At 42.6% G+C, this 21,652-nt stretch overlaps 1 protein-coding gene across 1 annotated transcript in view; it reads left to right on the top strand.

Annotated features, from left to right (window-relative positions):
- The window catches only part of zcchc14 (zinc finger, CCHC domain containing 14), a 155,496-nt gene that overhangs the window by 52,120 nt on the left and 81,724 nt on the right, over window positions 1-21,652 (top strand). Inside the window, exons 4-5 of the mRNA XM_063067000.1 lie at window positions 16,499-16,570; window positions 20,323-20,432. Of these exons, the coding sequence (XP_062923070.1) occupies window positions 16,499-16,570; window positions 20,323-20,432 (182 nt within the window). The remainder of the gene's footprint in view (window positions 1-16,498; window positions 16,571-20,322; window positions 20,433-21,652) is intronic.

Here is a 21,652-nt window from a genome sequence, read left to right as displayed (position 1 = left end):
TTGGCATAATGGAAAGCAGTGATGAGCAATTTACCCGACGTTGGAAAATTCCGTGATTATTAGAGACGGCTGCAAATTTCACAGATGGATGTGGTACTGTTCCTGTAGTTTACCTTGGTCCTCATACTGGCAGTGGAGGAGGTCACAAAGAGAGAAGCCAGAACAGAAGAGGGATGAGTATTAAGCTAGAAGATCAGGATCAGCTCTACAGGATGAGACTGCAGGTATAAGAAATAGATGAGATATGGTCATGGGTTCTGTCCACTATGGTTTAAGAAGAAAGAGTATATCTGTGTGGGAAATCTCATTATCAGAACAATTATGACAGATACTGAGAAACTAGGAAAATAGAATGAAGTGCTTACAGGAGGCAGAATAGGAAGAATTAGATTCAAACTAGCTGTGGCATTCTGTACACCTGTCATGGATGTTTGTGGCTATGTCATCTCCTGAGATAGAGAATCTCATGAAGGAAAGAGAAGAGTCAGAGATGGAAAATACAAAGATGAGTGCAAAGTAGAATTCAACAGCAAAGTTAATAAAATATTCAAGTTCTACATGAGTGTAAGAAGACCTATGTAAACTTTACATAGTGTCCATAATATGATCTCTTGCAGGCACATTTTTCGTTTGTTCACACTTAAGACTAAGTCAAGTACCATCTCTTGCTGGGCTTGCCATGTACTGATTTACTAAAACAAAACTCTTCTATGTGCATTTAAAACAAATGTTTCTTTTATGCAGTTTACTTTGATTTCAAGGTAGTATATGGTGACATATATGTACTTTGATAATAAATTTATTTAGACTTTGATGCATACCCTGATGCTTTCTTTATTGTTGCTGGTGTTGGATTCTGGTGTTGAAATCCAAGGTTGTTTTAGAAGTCAGGGTCAAGGCATAAACTTGTTGCTTCATGATAGCTTTATTAAGAATTGATAGAACAAAAGGAAGATGAAACAAACAGGGACGGAAGTCTTCTACTTGAAGAAGGGAAGCTGGAAGAAAGAGATGGCACCTGACATAATACAGCTACTTTTTTAAAAATCTAAAAATAGGAAAATTTCATAGACAAGGATATTCCAATTAGAAAATGTTGGTATAAAATCAGCCAATGAGGAATACGCTTTGGGTACAAAGAAGCTAAGAAATGTCCAGAATTATGCTTTGTATAGCCACCAGGGGCATATTAATCTGCCATGCATGTAAAGGCTGCTTAAAATACAAGCAGGTAATTAAACAGTCAAATCCAACAAATCCCCCCTTTACATCTGAAAACCCAGGGGCAGAGAAACTTTTGGTAAAATGTGTAAAATAATCAACAACTACTTAGGTGACAAAATATCAGAGGGTATATATGTATATATTCCTCAAAGTATTCATAAGATCATGTCATAGTTAGGTAGATTTGTAAGTACTACACTTACAAGAGTTTGAACTATTCTGTTAATGATTGGCTTTAAGCAAGTTAAAAAAGATAAATTATGATAAGGCATATTAGTATGAATAATATGATTCTGAATATTGAGTAACCCCAGCTTTCAAGACTTAGAACCATAGAACATTACAGCACAGAAACAGGCCTTTTGGCTGTGCCGAACCATTTTTCTGCCTAGTCCCACTGACCTGCACCTGGACCATATCCCTCCATACACCTCTCATCCATGTACCTGTCCAAGTTTTTCTTAAATGTTAAAAGTGAGCCCGCATTTACCACTTCATCTGGCAGCTGATTCCACACTCCCACCACTCTGTGTGAAGAAGCCCCCCTGCTCCAATGTTCCCTTTAAACTTTTCCCCCTTCACCCTTAACCCATGTCCTCTGGTCTTTTTCTCCCCTAGCCTCAGTGGAAAAACCTGCTTACATTCACTCTATCTATACCCATCATAATTTTATATACCTCTATCAAATCTCCCCTCATTCTTCTACGCTCCAGGGAATAAAGTCCTAACATATTCAACCTTTCTCTGTAACTCAGTTTCTCAAGTCCCGGCAACATCCTTGTAAACCTTCTCTGCACTCTTTCAACCTTATTAATATCCTTCCTGTAATTTGGTGACCAAAACTACACACAATACTCCAAATTCGGCCTTACCAATGCCTTATACAACCTCACTATAACATTCCAACTCTTAAAATCAATACTTTGATTTATAAAGGCCAAATGTACCAAAAGCTCTGTTTATGACCCTATCTACCTGTGACGCCACTTCTAGGAAACTTTGTATCTGTATTCCCAGATCCCTCTGTTTTACTGCACTCCTCAGTGCCCTACCATTTACCTTGTATGTTCTACCTTGGTTTGTCCTTCCAAAGTGCAATACCTCACTTGAATGAATCCAATCAAAGAAACCCCTTCTATGAGATTGTAAACACAATGCAGATGCTGGGGTCAAAGCAACACTCACAACACGCTGGAGGAACTCAGCAGGTCGGGCAGCATCCGTGGAAACGATCAGTCAACGTTTTGGGCCGGAACTCTTCATCAGGACTGAAGGGGGAAGGGGCAGAGGCCCTATAAAGAAGGTGGGGGGGGAGGGTGGGAAGGAGAAGGCTGGTAGGTTCCAGGTGAAAAATCAGTAAGGGGAAAGATACAGGGGTGGGGGAGGGGAAGCAGAGAGGTGATAGGCAAGAAAGGTAAAGAAGGAATAGGGGAAAACACAATGGGAAATGATGTATTTTAACTGCTTTACAAATATGATCAGCCAAATTAATTATGTTAAGCACAAAATAATCTGCAGATGCTGTCAAAGCAACACTCACAACACAACTCCTCCCCCTCCCTTCCCCTATCCCCATGTCACTCTGCCCCCTCCCCCAGCTGCCTATCACCTCCCTTTTGGTTCCGCCTCCTTCTACTACCCATTGTGTTTTCCCGTATTCTTTCTTCACCTTTCCTGCATATCACCTCCCTGCTTCCCCTCCCCCACCCCTTTATCTTTCCCCTTACTGGTTTTTCACCTGGAACTGACCAGCCTTCTCCTTCCCACCCTTCCCCCACCTTCTTTATAGGGTCTCTGCCCCTTCCCTCTACAGTCCTGATGAAGGGTTCCGGCCCAAAACGTCGACTGATCTTTTCCAAATTAATTATGTTTTCAGATTTGTCTGGTACGTAAGTACAACATTTCTTGCCTACAAAAGCACGCTCCTCCCTTAACTGCTATGAAAAGATCTAAAGCCATATGATTTTGAAGAACCATCTTAGCACATGGCAACAATTTCTTTTGTTACTTTTCCCAAGGCTTCAGCCGTGTCATTGCTTACCTCTCATACTTCTTGCAACACCATAAAATGTGAACAGAATTGATACAAAACTACCTCCTTCTGAACTATCTTGTTTACTTTTAAATTTGGGAGGTGGGTGAGGGGGCTCGGTAAAGGTAAGGTGAGCATATGTCTCACGGCAGGAAAAACTTACCCTAAATAAAAAGATCCTAAACAATTAACCCGCTCCATTTCCACACATAAAGTACATACTGTTCCATGAACTTAGACCACTTCTTACGCCTTTATGGGAGTTCTGTTGGATTGTAATATTTTTCTGATTATCACTAAAATTCCAGAATCATTACCCATTTAGGACAATGTAATTGTATAAACTATACCCTACAGGAATGGTACCTTATACACTCAGGCATAAGGTAGCGTTTACTGTAAACACATGAAAGGACGTAATAGCTTTGTCATGAACATTAGAAGATGTATCCCAGGATAGAACATGAATAGGGTCAGGTATGATATTCCCTAAATTATATTTACATAAATGATCCAGTTTATGATGGTATGTGGGTGGCATGATCATTATATATTTAGGTCTCCCTTGAGAATAATAAATCACAGGCATAATGTCTACATCACCATTCCTGGAATACTTAATAAAGAGAGTGCATGTTCTGAATCTGTAGGGGTGCCTAGCATTGGTGAATATTTTGAAGTGTGTGGTATATATTGACATACCCAGCAGTTGGAGTCATTAACTGCATCAGCAAATTCATGTGATATTGGCAAGTATACATTATGAGTCATCTCAACTGGCACATTATGGATAGGGAAACTAGGATAAAAACAACAGCAAGTAATATCACAATACGTGGCGGTAATGCACCATTAAGTTGGGTGCCAACTGCCGTAGTAAAACAAGAAGAATAAGAAGAAGAAGACTATCACAATAAACATCATAATGTCCATTAACTATTAACTTGCTTGAAATCTTACGGTTGCTTAGTGATTTGCTTACTGTAGCCCAAGAAGAGTATACACTGTGACTAAGAAAGGTTGCTATTACGCAAACCATTGCACTTGTTGCCTTTGTCTGGTAACACTTAGTATGCTTCCAGTGACTTGCGTGTAACCACTTACCTTCTACTTTCACTGTGAGTTGATAATTAACAGCACTCGATAAGGACCTTCCCGTCCAGCTTTTAGTGGTCCCTTTGCGGTTTCATAACTGGGACCTATTTGGCAGGAAATGGTGTGTCGCTCATCTGTTGGATCACTCCAAGCAGCAGAAATCTGTTGAGAAGCAGACTACTGCTTGAGCTACTTTCACACAATAGTCAATTAAACTGTCTGCCATAAACATCAGCCTCTCTGAGATCAAGGGTGCCCTGTTATCACGTCAAATGGACTTACTGTAGTTTAGTTTCCTTGTTTGGGTTTGCTCTGATGTTACGTAAGAGCATAGGAAGAGCTGTAGGCCATGGTATGCCTTCTTCATGACACTTGTCAATCATTGTTTGATGATTCCATTCATTCGTTCAACTTATTCTGATGACTCTAGAACAGGGATTCCCAACCTGGTGTTCATGGACCCCTTGCTTAGTGGCATTGGTTCATGGCATAAAATAAGGTTGGGAATCTTGGTCTAGGCGATGTGGACAATGAAAAGTCCTCTCAATATTCATCAATTGACATAATTCCTGACAAACACTCCCAGTGAAATGTGTTCCTTGGTCAGAGTCCCATCTATGAATATAGTCCTTGATCAGAGTTTTTGCCTTTTGTGTGGTATTGGCTTTCCTTGCTGGATTAGCTTCCACCCACCTCATACTGGTCCACTATTAGCAGTATGTCTGAGTATTTTTGACACCTTGGTGAAAGGGATGTAGTTTAGTTGTAAATGTAAAAATGGACCAGGTGGGGCAGGAGCACCTAATTGTGATAGCTTTTCTACTACTCCAGAATTTGTTTTCTGGCATGTCATGCATCTTTCAAACATTTGTTGAGCTTGTGCCCTGAACTTTGGATTCCATCACCATTCGGAGAATCTGTCAATCATCTTTTGCACTCCAGTATGACCTTGGGAGCGTATTTGCTGTGCCCAGTAAAGAAGCAGCTCAGTTGGAGCTACTAGTCCGTGACAAGTGCTATATATCTATACTCCATCACTATTTAACTTACCACCATTCTCCATCAGAACCACTTTTTCTGTCTGGAGCATTGAGCTTTCAATTCCCAGATATCCAGTATGTTCATCTGTGATACAGAGTTCAGCTTTGTTTCCATAATACCAGTTCTTGGATTCACTACATACATTTTTGATACTTCTTTTATTTCCTTTATTTCTTGCTGGGCTACTGTTTTTGCAGTTTTGTCCACAAATGCATTTCCACTGTTTTCCATTGTAGTCATTTTGGAGTGGCTTTTTCATTTTAATATAGCATCTTCTCATGGCAGTTGTATGACATCCATAACTTCTTGTATTAGTTGGCCATTCTTGACTGGGATTCCTACTGCAGTAAGAAATCATCTTTGTCCCCATAAGTTTGCATAATCATGAACAATTCAAAAAAGGTATCAAGAATCAGTGTAGATATTAGCTGATCTTCCTTCTGCCAACTTACAGGCTTCAATCAAAGCTTTAAGTTTTGCCTGCTGCACAGAGGTACCAGTAGCCATGCTTCCTGCCAGCACTTCAGTTTCATAAACAACTACTCACCCAGCCATTCAGATTCCTATTTCAATCATTGAGGAGCCAGCAATATATAGAATCATGCCTTTAGCAGAGTGATAGCCAACAGGACACTGTTCATCTCCATGTCCTTGAGTTAAAACTGCTATCATGTTTTCCTCATTGACATACACAGTGAATGATTTACCTGCATTATGGATTCCTAATGCAGATGCAGGATGCAATGCTGCTTTTAAAGTTTGAAATGCTTTCAGCTGTTCTTCATCAAAAGTGACATGGTTGTCTTGAATGCAGATAATTGATTGGCTGAGCAATTTCAGCATATGAGTGGATGAATGCTCTGTTGTCATTCCACAAACTCAGAAATGACTGGAGTTGCTGAACTATTGTGGGAGGTTTTGCTGACTTAATGGCTTTTGCCATTAAGTTTTTTATCCCAAGTAAATTACTTCTTCTTTTTGTAGTTGTGCCTTGTCTAGATTTGCTTTGTGATTCTCAGAGAACAGATAATTGAGCAAATAAAGCACCTCATATTCATGCTGTCTGCAGCATTGGATGCAATCAGGATATCATTCACATTTGTATGATAGTCGAATCAAGGTCTGGAAGATCTCAGAACCATGTGAGAGACAGTGGGAATGTTGTGTAGTCCTTGTGGTAGCCTCGTCTTCTGATATTGTTGATCATCAATTGTAAAAGCTAACTGTGATTGGCATTCAGGTGCCAATGGTACTGACCAGAATCCATTGCCCATATCAGTGACTGTGAACCACCTGTGTGACAGGCTTAGAGCATTGAAAATGATTGATAGATCTGCCACTGTACATCGATTAGCAGTGGTTTCATTTTCAGTCTTGTGTGGTCTTTATTGCAGCAAACTGACATAGCTGTCAATTGTATTGATTCATCAGTATCACCTTCACTTGAGTCAGGGCCACCACAGAGTACATATCACATTCATACTGTACTTCTTTGGAGCTCAGATGGTGGCACTTTCACAGAGGACTGTCCAATGTAGGCTGTAGTTCTCATTTGTAAGTTCAGATGGCATCGCTGTTCAGGGAGACTGCTTGATATGAGCTGTAATTTCTTGAATGGAGCTTCAGAAGTAGATGTTCCCCTGGGCGGAGTCTGGAAGTAGTGTTATTAGAAGACTACCCACTTGAAGTCATGGCTGCGTTGCCTGAAACTGACTCAGTTTGTTTCTAAGCCCTGAACAATGCACTTCGATTGAATTAAAAACACAAGAGATTCTGCAGGTACTGGAAATCCAGAGTAACACACAAACACAAGTTCCTCCAGCAGTTTGTGTCTGTAACTTCGATTGAATTACTGTTTTTTCTGTTCATTTGATTAGTACAGAGATTTACTCTTTAGACTTTTTACTGTCTCTATCATGTTTTTGTAATTTATTACAAGTTTCATGTTTCTTTTGATTAAAAAAGACTGTGCATCCCATTAACTCTTTCACATGTTCAATCAAACCGACCACGCAGTCTTGAAATCATTTTCTTGATCTCAATACATGCCTTTGTGTTCTTAATAGACCTAAGTTTGTTGGTATTTTGTTTTGTACTTTTTCATTAATTTTATCCAACTGAGATGTTTCACTCAAGTAAGAGTTCTTAGTAAGCTTTATGGCTTTGGTAATTGTTTTGGTTGAATCTTAATGTGCATGTACTTTGATTACTTAGATCGCAATCTTGAAATTTTAACAGTTTGTTCGCAACCTGAATTTGAACAGGAGTAAGCCAGTTGCCCCTTCAGTGTTTCCCCCACCATTCAATATGATTATGACTTATCTATGGTAGCCTGAATTCCCCTCTGTCCCAGTTCCCCATAACTCTTAGTTCCTCGATTTTTCAATTATTTGTATATTGAATGATCTGGCTTCCACCACATTCAGGAGCAAAGAATTCCAGAGATTCACTACCGTCTCAGAGAAATTTGTACATAGTTTTAAATGACTGACCATTAATTTTGTAGCTATCCTCTTGTTTGTGGAACCTCTCAGCATCTACCCTGTCAAGTCCTCTTAGGGTTTTATATTTTTATTCTGTTTGTAATAGGCCCTTTGAGCAGCACCGCCCAGCAACACCTGATTTAACCTTGGCCTAATCACAAGACAATTTACAATCACTTACTAACTGGTATGTCTTTGGACTGTGGGAGGAAACTGGAGCACCTGGAGGAAACCCATGCAGTCATGTGGAGAATGTGTAAGCTCCTTACAGTCAGCGATGGGAAATAAACCTGGTTGCTGTTACTGTAAAGTGTGATGCTAACCACTTTGCTATCATGCTGATCCATATATCTATGATTAGCGTCACCCCTTGTTTTTGTAAATGCCATTGAATGTAAATCCAAGTTGTTTACCCTCTCTTGAGAGGACAATCTCCCTATTCCAGCAATTAGGATAGAAGGCAGAGAGTGGTAGTAAATGGAGAGTATTCAGTCTGGAGGTGATCAGTGATGTTTTGGGGGTTTCTGTTCCAAGACCCCTGCTCAGGGAATTTTATAAATGACTTGGATGAGGAAGTGGCAGGCTGGGTTAGTAAGTTTGCAGATGATATAAAGATTGGTGAAATCGTGGATAGTGTGGTGGGTTTCTGCAGATTGCCCTGGGACATTGACAGAATGCAGAGCTAGGCTGGGAAATGGCAGATGCAGTTCAACCTGGAAGAGTGTAAAGTGCTTCAATCTCGAAGGTTGAATTTTAAGGCAGAATACATTGTCAATGATTAGATTATTAGCAGTATGGATGAACAGAGGGAACTTGGGGTCCATGCCCAAAGATTCCTCAAAGTTGCTGTGCAAGTTGATAGGGTGGTTAAAAAGATGTTGGCCTTCATTAATCAAGGGATTTAGTTCAAGAGCCACAACGTAATGTTACAGTTCTATAAAACCCTGGTAAAACAACACTTAGAGTATTGTCTTCAGTTCTGGTCACCTCATTATAGTGTAGCCCCCCCCCCCCACCCTCAGGGTCGCTCAGCTTGCTGTTGTCTAGGGAAACAGCCTCGGCCCCACCAAACTGGGTAATTAGTTTGAGTGGATGCTGTGTGAGGTACCCCACCCCGCCCAAATAACAGACAATACACCAGATGCAATTAAATGATTTACAGTTTATAGATATTACTGGAACTATATAATTAAGAGAGAATAAAATATAAAAGGAAAATAAAAGGCGCCACACTTATCAAAGTTCAATCTCTTCGTGCACAAAACAGTTGCAGCTCAAGGACCTTCTTCTTCACCCTGCGACCCCTCGGACCACCTTGACCGGCCGCCTGGGACCAACAACGATGGTCGACCAGACGCTCCACACGAGTCCGTCTCCATCTCCTCTCCTCGCCGAATGCCCCTCTCGGGGTCCGACCCCATTAGCGGACCTCACAGCACCTCGTCCATCCTCTGTCTCGCTCTCCCGCCTTCTCCCTCAAAACCCCGCGCATACAGTATCTTCAAATACAGCAAAAACATAACAACTATCTCCATTGGTTAATAACATATTTCTTATCACAGTCTAAACCAAAACAAGCTGCTAGCGCAAACTTTCTCAGCGTTTAACACAACAAAGCCGCATTCCCCAGATTAACATAACAAAGAGGCCATTTTAATTAGCCTCCGCAGTAACATAAAAGTCGAAACCCCCTTACACTCTCCCCCCACCACCAAATAAAGTCATGTCCTCATGACTTCTAAATAACTAGCCAACCAGTCCTGCAGACACACAACACACAGTGACAGTGCTCCCCAAACAGTGGACCTTACTCCCGTCCCATGGGCACTACATAGGCCAGCCTATCTGGGAGCTTCTTAACCCTCTGAGACCTCTGTACCCCCTCACCTAAACCTAAAAGGCTGAGACACTACTAGGGATACCTCAGACCTGCTTGCCAACTCCTCTCTCACTCAGGCCACCACTACAGCTCGGAGCCCCCTGCCCCATGTTCGGGGCCCCGCCTCTCCTCCTTCCTGATCCTGCTGTAACTCAGTCTGCCCACAGCTAGCCCTCCCCACTACACCTGACTCAGTGGGAGAAGGGCCAAAGGTCTCTTCCTCAATCACGGGGATGTTAGCAAAAGGCAGCATGTACCACATGTGCAGCACATCATCCTTCGAATCCCTATCCTTTCTCATTCCTTCGATCGGTAGCTGCTGTTTGAGTTTCTCCAAACTGAAACATTTAGCCGGGGCTACCCCTTCAGCCTCCTGCAGTCGAGACGTCAGCTTCTTCGGGGACTCCTTCAACTCTTGCCACAGCCTCAGCAGTTCTGACTCAGGGTTCCTGGCCATCTCAATCTGGGACGCAGTTACCCCACCAGCTTCTTCCACCCTGACCTGAAAAGCAGCAGTTAAAGAATGTTCAGCCTCCGGTTGTTTCTTCCTGAGGACGTCTTCTAGGTCAACTTTCAGTTTTTCCACCATTTAAACTCCCGATAGTCACCTTCAGGTTCCTTTCAAGCGTCCGCCTCCCTTTTCTGAGATCTGTCCTCCATTTCTTCACCTCCTCGGGAGTGTAGTCAAACTCCCCTCCCTGGGCTCTCGGTTTTCTGTTGACCTTAGTCAGAACACTTCCTTGATCTTCCCCAACTTGTAAGTCTTCCAATCTGTTCTGAATGGACGTCTTGAGTTTCTGCTGACCCCTTCGAAGGTGGGTCATTGTTTCTTCTTGCTGGATTAATTCATCAGTACATGACCGCAGTGTGGTACAAATCCCCTCTCTTCCCTGTGTCTCATTTAGATTGACGACCTGGATGACGATCCATCCCCCGGTCCACCACCGTCTCTTCCCAACACCAGGAAGTTCAACTGGTATGTCGGGTCATTTTTCTCACATTGCACCAAACTCCTCCGGCCAAAAACTCCTCCACATTTGACACTTCGCTTCGGTCGCCCGGGCTCAACCACTCGCCTCGCCTCATAGTCCCACCAGGTGAATCCAAGCTCTAGGCGGTCATCCACATACGTCAAAACTCCACACACCTTCACTTCCCCCATGGTCTTCCTCATGCTCCGCGGGAAGGATGCAGGGGGTCCGGATATGCCCTTGGGCATCTTTTCGGATCGGAAGAATCCTAGGGAACTAGTAACGGCCATCTTCAGCTCAACAGCCGCACTCCTCAGGATCTGGCAACATCCACTCCTCAGATGCAGCACATTAAACCACATCACATAATCCACACACACACTGCCTTCATCTTCCATGCCGCTAGGGTCCAGTTGCCACGACCTCTCTCTCACTGAGGTGTCTTCAGCGGTCAACTCCCCTCCCTCGTGGTAGTTTGGAGCATCTACTAAGAGGGTCTCACCCTCAGCTACTTTCCCCAACCCGTACCACCGCCGGGTCTCGTTTAAATTCGGTACTGGCTCAAGGCTGCTACACACGTCCTCAGAAGCAACTCGACACACTGGGTGCCCAGACAATACCCCCATGAACTCCAGGGTCATTAACCAGTCATCGTCTTCAGGATAACTACTGCCACTAGTACCCAAAGTCTCCGGTGCCCTTGCGGTTGTCAAGGATAAATACTTCAGACACCGGTTGTAAAACGAACTGTACAACAGCTTGATCTGTGCCCCGGGGTCGAGGATAGCTTTAGCATCGCTTCCCTCTATCCATAGCGACACCCTGGGGCGTGGCCCCTCTAGGCCTTCAGGAATAGGGTTTTTTCCTTTCGGAAGTTCATCGGTACGTTGCTGGGAACGTGCTTCCCCAGAGACCCCAAGCCGTTCCCCTCACTGGGCCTCCACTAAGTTTCCCGACACCTCTCTGATCAGCTGAACAACTGAAGGAGGGGCTGATCCCCTGAAATGATCCCCCTGGCACTGCAAGCAATTTAGCCGCCCTCCTAGCCAGAGAAGACACACTGAAAACTTCCCCCCTCTTTCAAATCACTAACAGCTGTTACTATGGTGTAGGTGAACCTGACAGTTCTAACATTGTCACCAGCCCGCCTACTCAAACTTTCAACCAATCCCTATCGCTCTCCCTCAACCGAGCACTGCAACTCATCTAACAACTGCGAGATCCGCTCCGCCCACGTCTCACACGCCTCCGCCCCTCTTGGGGTGGACACTATCCCAAGTGCCAGGCGGAGCCTGCCAGAGCAGTCGCAGACCCTACCTCCAAATCAGACCACTCTTTCCCCTCTCACCCAACCGCATGGACAGCCCCGAGTGCCACCTCCAACCCATCAATGCTAGTCTGAACTCGAACAAAGACCTCACCCACCACGCATACAACAATCACCAGCAAATAACCCACAGAGACACACATTACAGATTTAAACAGGGCACCCACACAGCATACCAGCAGACTCAATCCCGGACAAAGCCCACACAATGTAGCCCCCCCCCCCAGCCACCCTCAGGGTCGCTGGGCTCGCTGTCGTCTAGGGAAACAGCCTCGGCCCCCGCCAAACTGAGTAATTAATTTGTGTGGATGCTGTGTGAGGTACCCCACCCCGCCCAAATAACAGACAATACACCAGATGCAATTAAATGATTTACAGTTTATAGATATTACTGGAGCTATATAATTAAGAGAGAATAAAATATAAAAGGAAAATAAAAGGCGCCACACTTGTCAAAGTTCAATCATTTCGTGCACAAAACAGTTGGAGCTCAAGGACCACCTTCTTCACCCTGCAACCCCTCGGACCACCTTGACCGGCCGCCTGGGACCAACAACAATGGTCGACCAGACGCTCCACACGAGTCCATCTCCGTCTCCTCTCCTCGCCGAATGCCCCTCTCGGGGTCCGACCCCGTTAGCGGACCTCACAGCACCTCGTCCATCCTCTGTCTCGCTCTCCCGCCTTCTCCCCCAAAACCCCGCACATACAGTATCTTCAATACACCAAAAACATAACAACTATCCCCATTGGTTAATAACATATTTCTTATCACAGTCTAAACCAAAACAATTGCTAGCGCAAACTTTCTCAGTGTTTAACACAACAAAGCCACATTCCCCAGATTAACATAACAAAGAGGCCATTTTAATTAGCCTCCGCAGTAACATAAAAGTGGAAATCCCCTTACAATAGGAAGGATGTGGAAGTTTTAGAAAGGGTAAAGAGGAGATGTAACAGGATGCAGCCTGGACTAGAGGGCATGTCTTGTTATGATAGGTTAAGTGAGCCTGGGCTTTTCTGTTTGGAGCAATAGAGGATGTGAGGTGACTTGATTGAGCTATACAAGTTGATAAGAGCTCTTTTTCCCAGGACAGAAATGGTTAATGCAGGGAGGTATAACTTTAAGGTGATTGGAGGAAGGTATAGGAGGGATGTCAGAGGTAAGTTCTTTGCACAGAGAGTGGTGGGCACATCAAACACCCTATCAGGAGTGGTGGTTGTGGCCACGACGGCAGATACATTATGGATTTTGGCAGACCCTTAGATGGGCATATGGATGATAAATAAATGGAGGAATATGTAGGAAGGAATGGTTAGAATGATTAGAAGAAGAATGTGAGCTGCCTTAATGACTGTCGCCCAGTAGCACTCACATCTATAGTGATGAAATGCTTTGAGAGGTTGATCATGACGGAACTCCTGCCTCATCAAGGACCTGGGCCCACTGCAATTTGCCTATCACCACAATAGGTCAACAGCAGATGCAATCTCAATGGCTCTTCACACAGCCTTAGACTACCTTAACAATACAAACACCTATGTCATCGACTATAGTGCAACATTTAACGCCATCATTCCCACAATCTTGATTGATGAGTTATTGAACCTGGGACTCTGTAGCTCCCTCTGCATTTGGATCCTTGACTTCCTAACCGGAAGACCACAACCTGTGTAGTTTGTTGATAATATCTCCTCCTTGCTGACGATCAACACTGGTGCACTTCAGGGGTGTGTGCTTAGCTCTACTCTCTGTATACCCATGACTGTGTGGCTAGGCACAACTCAAATACCATCTATAAATTTGCTGATGATACAACCATTGTTGGTAGAATCTCAGATGGAGATAAGAGGGCGAATTGGAACTAGATATACCAACTAGTGGAGTGGTGTCACAGCAACAACCTTCCACTCAACATCAGTAAAACGAAAGAGCTGATTGTGGACTTCAGGAAGGGTAAGATGAAAGAATACATACCCATCCTCATAGAGGGATCAGAAGTGGAGAGAGTAAGCAGTTTCAAGTTCCTGGGTGTCAAGATCTCTGAGGACCTAAGCTGGAGATGCAGCTATAAAGAAGGCAAGACAGTGACTTTCATTAGAGTTTGAAGATATTTGTTATATCAACAAAACACTCAAAAACTTCTATAGATGTACCTTGGAGAACATTCTGACAGGCTGCATCACTGTCTGGTATGGTGGGGAGGGGGCTACTGCACGGGACCGAAAGAAGCTGCAGAGGGTCGTAAATTTAGTCGGCTCCATCTTGGATACTAGCCTACAAAGTACCTAGGACATCTTCAAGGAGTAGTGTCTCAGAAAAGCAGGGTCCATTATTGAGGATTCTCAACACCCAGGGCATGCCCTTTTCTCATTGTTACCATCAGGTAGGAGATACTGAAGTCTGAAGGCACACACTCAGTGATTCAAGAACAGCTTCGTCCCCTCTGCCACTTGATTCCTAAATGAACAATAAACCATGAACATACCTCACTTTTTCAATATATATTATTTCTGTTTTTGCACGATTTTTAATCTCCAATATACTGTAATTTATTTATTTGTTTTTCTTTCTTTTATATTATGTATTGCATCGAACTACTGCTGCTAAGTTAACAAATTTCACGACACATGCCAGTGATAATAAACCTGATTCTGATTCTGATTCTTCTGATTTTAGTTGGTTAAAAGGTGGGCACAACAGAGTGGACTAGAGGGTTTGTACAATGCTGTAATGTTCTATGTTCTGTATTCTAAATCATGTTTAATAAATTTGCTCAAATTCTTTGAGGATGTAACAAGGAAAGTTGATGGAGGGGAGCCTGTAGATGTAGTGTGTTAACTTTTCAAAAACCATTTGATAAGGCATATGAGGCTGATACATAAACTAAAAGCCTGCGATATCTGGAAGTATGTTAGAATGGATTGAAAACTGGCTACCTCATAGAAAATAGAGAGTTAGAATAAATAGGTTATTTTCAGATTGGCAGGAGGTAACTAATGGAATATCACAGGGATCAGTTCTGGGCCTGCAGTTGTTCACTATTTTCATTTGTGACTGGAAGAAAGAACAGCCTCACTTGGTGAACTGTGTGCAGTTTTGGTTCCTGTATCTAAAAAAGGGATATTATAACAATGGAGGCACTGCAAAAGAGATTCACTAGGCTACTTGCTGGGATTGAAGGTTTGAACGATTCCTTTTTAAAAGATCAGATAACACAACAACCGCTTCCATAATTTACTGACTCAAGATTCCTCAGATCTATGTGTCTTTGTCCTCTGTACATCTAATCAGATATCTGATCAGCCAAATAATTCCCAAAAGGCTGAAGTAACTCTCTCCTCCAAACCTATTGAGAATTTGGTATGTTTTCTTTCTTGATTATAATTGTTTTCCATGCTAAGTAGGTTTCTGGACGGACTACACATCATTTATCAAAAATTTGCAAGAGCAAGTTAGATTTAGTATTAAAAATGGAGAAAGTTAACAAAAATTACACAACAAAGCCAGATGATTGGAAGCCCGCTTGGAGGAAGAGAGGTAATGGAGCGATGGCTCTAAGATACAGGAAGAAAATAAAATTTGGGCATTATGGTAATAAAAGGCTCTTCTATCTGACATTTTTTCCTAATTTTTCTTTCAATTCTGGACATGAAATTCAGATATTTTTTGAAAGCTTGACTCAAATTCTGACATCTCTTTCTGTTTTCAGTCCATTCTTTTAATTAGTTAATTGCAACTGACTTGCATGCTGGTTCTAAAGACATTTCAACCGTGCTAATTTTGTGCAGAACCTACTCTCTCCTTGAAATTACTGGGGCTGCAAAGAAAAGACCATCAGGACTGTCACAGAGGCTGCTAGAGTGAGCCTCTAGATGGCAGTGGATCAAGAAGTGTGACCCATAGATCAATGCTGCTGGGGCACAAGCCAGGGCCTCATCAACCATGGCTGGGTCACTTGGGTGAAAGTGACTGATGTTGAAAGATCCAAAACACCAAATGGCCCCAGGTTACATCACTGATTATTTGTCTCCGCATCAGAATAACATGTTAAAATCTTTAACAAGTGAAACTTCATTCACAATAAAAGAAATTTAACAGTATCCAGATTGTTTTCATCGGTTCTGTGTTTTGGATAATGAAAGTGTCTATCTGATCTGAAGTTCTACATTACGATTATGAATCTTATTTTGGATAATGATTGCATATTGATAGGTTGTGGAAGTGGCAATGTGGAAGATTAATATTAGTAAAATTAAGTTATGCTGCCTTCCATCTTTGTAGCATTAGTCTGGTGAAATAGGATCTTATGTGAATGTTTTAAACTAATTTAGAGTCACTGCTAAACATGATTTCAGTATTCTCACAAGTAAATGCAATTGGTTACTTAAACTGTTTGAGATGTTTTGTATTATAAAATGTATATATTTTATTCTGATTCCTAGGTTCTGTGGTCAGATGCTTCAGTGACTTTTGTAACCAAGTCTTACCGGGAATTGAAAGAATTTCTTGCAAAGGTAAAAGAGAACATAGAACATAGAACAGTACAACTCAGGAACAAGCCCTTCGGCTCATGATATTGTGCCAAGTTAATTAAACTAGTAATTAAATGTCTAACTAAACCAATCCCTTTTGCCTGCACAATGTCCATAGTCTTACTTTCTCTGCATATTCCTGTGCCTATCTAAAAGCCTCTTAATTGTGAGTAGGTAGTGTAATGCCCTGATTCAGATTTCTACTGCTATGCTGAGATAGTCTGTCACATTTGCTTCCACTATCACCCCAGCTTACATACCATGTACCCACCACTCTGTGTTTAAGAAAACAACTTGCCTTGCACTGCTCTTGAACTTTCCCCCTCACCTTAAGTATTAGACATTTTGACCCTGCTGAAAGGATACCTGTTGCCTGCTGTATTTATGCCTCTCATTATCATTTTCACAACTCCTAAGTCCCTCTGCTCCTCTGATGTTTGAATTTTCTCCCCATTTAGATAAGTCTGTACTATTGTTCCTTTTACTAAAATGCATTATCATACATTTCCCAACAGAGTATTCCATCTGCCACTTTTTTTGCCCTTTCTTTCAATGTGTTTAAGTCCTACTGCAATCGCACTGCTTCCTTAGCACTGCCGACCCCTCCACCTGTCTTCATATCATCTGCAAACTTTGCCTCAAAGCCATCAAATCATTGACAAAGAATATGACAAGTAGTGGTCCCAATACCGATCCCTGAGGAGCACCACGTATCACTGGCAGCCGACCAGAAAAGGCCTCCTTTTATTCCCACTTGCTGCCTCCTGTCCATGCTAGTATCCAGCCATTCCTCTGTCCATGCTAGTATCTCTCCTGCAATGTCTTGGGATTTTATCTTGTTAAGCAGCCTCATGTGTGGCACCTATGAAGTGCCTTCTGAAAATCTAAATAAATGACATCCACTGGCACTGGAGAAGATGGCGGCGCAACGCAGCGCGCAGCGGCCACTCCGGTGATGATGTCTGTTATTTGTCAAGTAGGGTGCTGTGCACAATCCTGATTTGATAGAGACAGACGTGAGACAACATCTGGTGAAACTTCTGAAATGCCTGCTTCACTGCTGCTGCTACTGTGTGGTCCAGAATCTCCAGAGGAGAAGGCCCCAAGTCCTTGGCTTTGCTTGTTGCTTGGCGGCTGGGGTAGGGTCGAAGCGCTCGGCAGAGGATGGTGCTCAGAGAGGCTGTGTTGAAGGGGCTGGTCGGAAGCTCGAAGTTTTCGGACGGACTCAGAGTCCGCTGCGGTCGGGTGCTTCCAATCGTGCTGCATCGGCAAGTTGGCGGGGCACTTGGAGGTTCATGCAGGGAGAGTTTCTCCCTTCTGCCGCCTGCATGAGATGATGAGTCTGTCAAGACTTTGAGAATTGTTTTACCGTGCCCATGGTCTGCTCTTTATCAAATTATGGTATTGCTTTGCACTGTTGTAACTATGTTATAATTTTGTGGTTTTGTCAGTTTTAGTCTTGGTTGGTCCTGTGTTTTCTTGTGATATCATTCTGGAGGAACGTTGTATCATTTTTTAATGCATGCATTTCTAAATGACAATAAATGAGGACTGAGTGTCCTCATAATCTAATCTAATCTAATCTCCTTTGTCCACCCTGCTTGTTACTTCCTTGAATAACTCTGACAGATTTGTCAGGCAAGGCTTTCCCTTTACAGAAACCATGCTGACTTTAACTTATTTTATCATTAAAATAAACCTTGGCCTTAATAATAGACTCCAACACTTTCCCAACCACTGAGGCCTATAATTTCCTCCCTTCTTAAAAAATGGAGTGACATTTGCAGTTTTCCAATCGTGGGACCATGCCAAAATCAAGTGATTCTTGAAAGATAGTGACCATGCATCCATTCTCTCTTCAGCAACCTCTCTGAGGACTCTGGGATGTAGTCCACCTGGTCCAGGTGACGTCCACCTTAAGACCTTTTGGGTTTACCTACCACATTTTCCTTTGTAATAGCAATGGCACTCACTTCTCCTCCCTGACACTCACTGACCTCAGGCACGCTGCTAGTGTCTTCCACAGTGAAGACTGATGCAAAGTACTTATTAAGTTCATCTTCCATTTCTTTGTCCCCCATTACTACCTCAGCAGCATCATTTTCCAATGATCTGATATTAACTCTCACCTCACCTTTGTATAACTGAAAAAAATTAAAGTATCCTGCTTTATATTATTGGCTAGTTTGTCCTCATATTTCATCTCTTCCCTTCTTAAGGCTTTTTTTAATTGCCTTTTGTTGGATTTTAAAAGCTTCACAATCATCCAACTTCCCACTTGCTTTTGCTACCTTATATGCCTTTCCTTGGCTTTTATGCAGACCTGAGCTTCTCTTGTCAACCATAGTTGCCTACCCCTGCCATTGAGAACAACTACTTCTGTGGGGCATATCTATCTTGTGCCTTGTGAACTATTCCCAGAAACTTCAGCCATCTCAGCTCTGCTGTCATCCTTGCTAGTATCCTACTCCAATCCACCCAGGCAAGCTCCTCTCTCATGACTCTATAATTCCCATTGTTCCATGTGATTTGTGCTTGTCCCCCTCAAATTGTAATATGAATTCAATCATATTATGATTACTGCCTCCTAAGGGTTCCATTATGTTAAGCTCCCTAATAACATCTGGTTTATTACACAACGCCCAATCTAAGACGGTCTTTCCCCAAGTAGGCTCGAGCACAAGTTGCTCTAAGAAGCCATCTCGTAGGCATTCAACAAATTCCCTCTCTTGCGATCCGACACCAACCTGATTTTCTCAAGTAAGTTCATTCCTTATTTCTTATTTAACTCTTGAGAGAACAGTGGGTGTATCTACAGGGCCAGTGTTCTGTTTTGGGTGTCAGGTGTGGGATTTCCGGGAGACTACCAGCCTCCCCGATGGCCACATCTGCACCAGGTGCTTCGAGATGCAGCTGTTTAGAGACTGTGTTTGGGAACTGCAGCTCGATGCCCTTCAGCTTGTTAGGGAAGCTGAACAGGTGATAGACAGGATCTACAGGGAGGTAGTCACCCCAAGGCTACAGGAGACAGATAAATGGATGACTGTCAGGAGAAGGAAGAGAGAACGTCAGATAGTGGAGATTACCTCTGTGGCTGTCCCCCTCAACAATAAGTATTCTATTTTGAGTACTGTTGGTGGCGGGAGGGTGGGGAGTGGGTAGTGGGAACCTACCTGGGGGAAGCAACAGCAGCCGTGCCTCTGACACCGAGTCTGGCCCTGTGGCCCAGAAGCGTAGGGAATTGAGGAGGATGACAGCAATAATAAGAGATTCTATAGTTAGGGGGATAGAGAGGTGATTCTGTGGACACGAAAAATCAACTCGGATGGTAGTTTGCCTCCCAGGTGTCAGGGTCCATGATGTTTCTAAACGACTCCTCAAATAAATTCTTTGGGTTATATACCCAGGTACTGATCCAGCAGAAGATGTTTTAAATATCATGCACCTGTCCATTAAGCCTGAAATAGGTATGCAACAAGTAGCATTTGAATCTGATTTTACCGTTGCCACTATCTTGTTTACTTGCCAACACTATGATATACCAGTTTTAGGAATCCCTGAATTCCTGTAGGTACGTAAAAGGCCTTTCTATGCTGCAGTGCTGACTTCTATGCCTCTTTCATCTTCTTTGTTTGGGAATTGATCTTTTTTTAGAATACCAATATTAGAAAACCCTGTCCAAACATGATTGAACAAGACTACGTAGTAAACTAAAAGTTACTTTAACTTCACAGCTTCCTCAAATGTTCCCAGATGAAAACTTGGAAAGTGCCATTCCAGAAATCAACAGCCATGACTTTTGCACAGAGGAGAGAAAACTTGTGGATCTGGAGCCTTATCTCAGGTAAAAATCTCAATTACATGATCAGTTAGTATTTAAAATAATAAAATATATTATATCCTGAAGTTCTCTTGATTATGGAATTAAAGCAATAAATGTTGGAAGTGCTTAGCTCATTAGACAGCACTTAAGGAAAGAGAAGCGGAGTTCTGACAAGACTCTTCAAACCAAAGTGTTAACTCTCTTCCCTTTCCATTGATCCTACCAGGCCTGTTGAGTGTTTCAAATATTTTCTGACTTCTTCAGATTTAAGCTTCTTGCTTTTTTGTTTTATCACCCTGTGGAAGAAATGATGTTGAAACATATAATGTAGAATGTAATAACAGAGCACACTGAGAGAAAAAAAAGAATTGAGCAGAGTTCTTTCAAGATGAAGCTGGGGGAAGAGTATACAGAGTGTATTTGGATTTTCAGAGGCTATTGATTAGGTCCTGCACTTAACATGGTAATTGGCAATCAAGACAAAATGCAATAAAACAAATCATTCTCATCTTGATATGCTTAAGATCAGTGCTTAACCCCAACTTTTTGCATCAATGATTTGGCTCAGGTTATGTTTTCAAATTTGCTCACAAGCTAAGTATATGTAAGCATGTAAGACAATTTAAAGATGCATCAAAGAAATAATGACAAGTGAATGACAGATGGGCAAAGTAGGAAAAATGTGATGTTATCCACTTTGGCATACTTTACAGAAAAACAGACTATTTGTTGAATGGTAAGAAATTGTGCAATATTGAGAGTCAAAAGAACCTGGGTGTGCTTGTATACAAGTTGTCAATATAAGATGTTTCAAACGATTATACGGCAAATGGTATGTTAGCCTTTATTACAAAATAATTTCAATACAGCAGAAAGGAGGTCTTCTTTCAGTTCTATAGTTCTTAATTGATCATCAGCTTTGTATCCACTGAAAATATGGATCTCTCTGTGTGGCGATCCATCCCATAGGATGATAATGGTTCCTTTCAGTCAGTTAGTGGGGTTTGATATGTGTGTGAGGATACCCCACTCCTCAGAAAGGAACAGTGTGTGCTTGAATGGATTTTAGGTGAGTAGGGGGTTGCACAGGTCCAGACCCACCCTCTCGACATCCCCTCCTGGATCCAGTGGCACAGTGGGGTCCAAGACGGCTGGGGGAAGTTCGGTTGCAGTGAATGGCTAGACCAAGCTTCGATGCAAGGGATGCCCTTTCCGCACTTCACGGCACGTGTTTGCTAGAT

The sequence above is a fragment of the Mobula hypostoma genome, chromosome 14 (assembly GCF_963921235.1).
Source record: "Mobula hypostoma chromosome 14, sMobHyp1.1, whole genome shotgun sequence".
NCBI lineage: Eukaryota > Metazoa > Chordata > Chondrichthyes > Myliobatiformes > Myliobatidae > Mobula > Mobula hypostoma.
The sequence above is the reverse complement of the archived record's forward strand: the minus strand, read 5'-3'. Positions and strand labels throughout refer to the sequence as shown.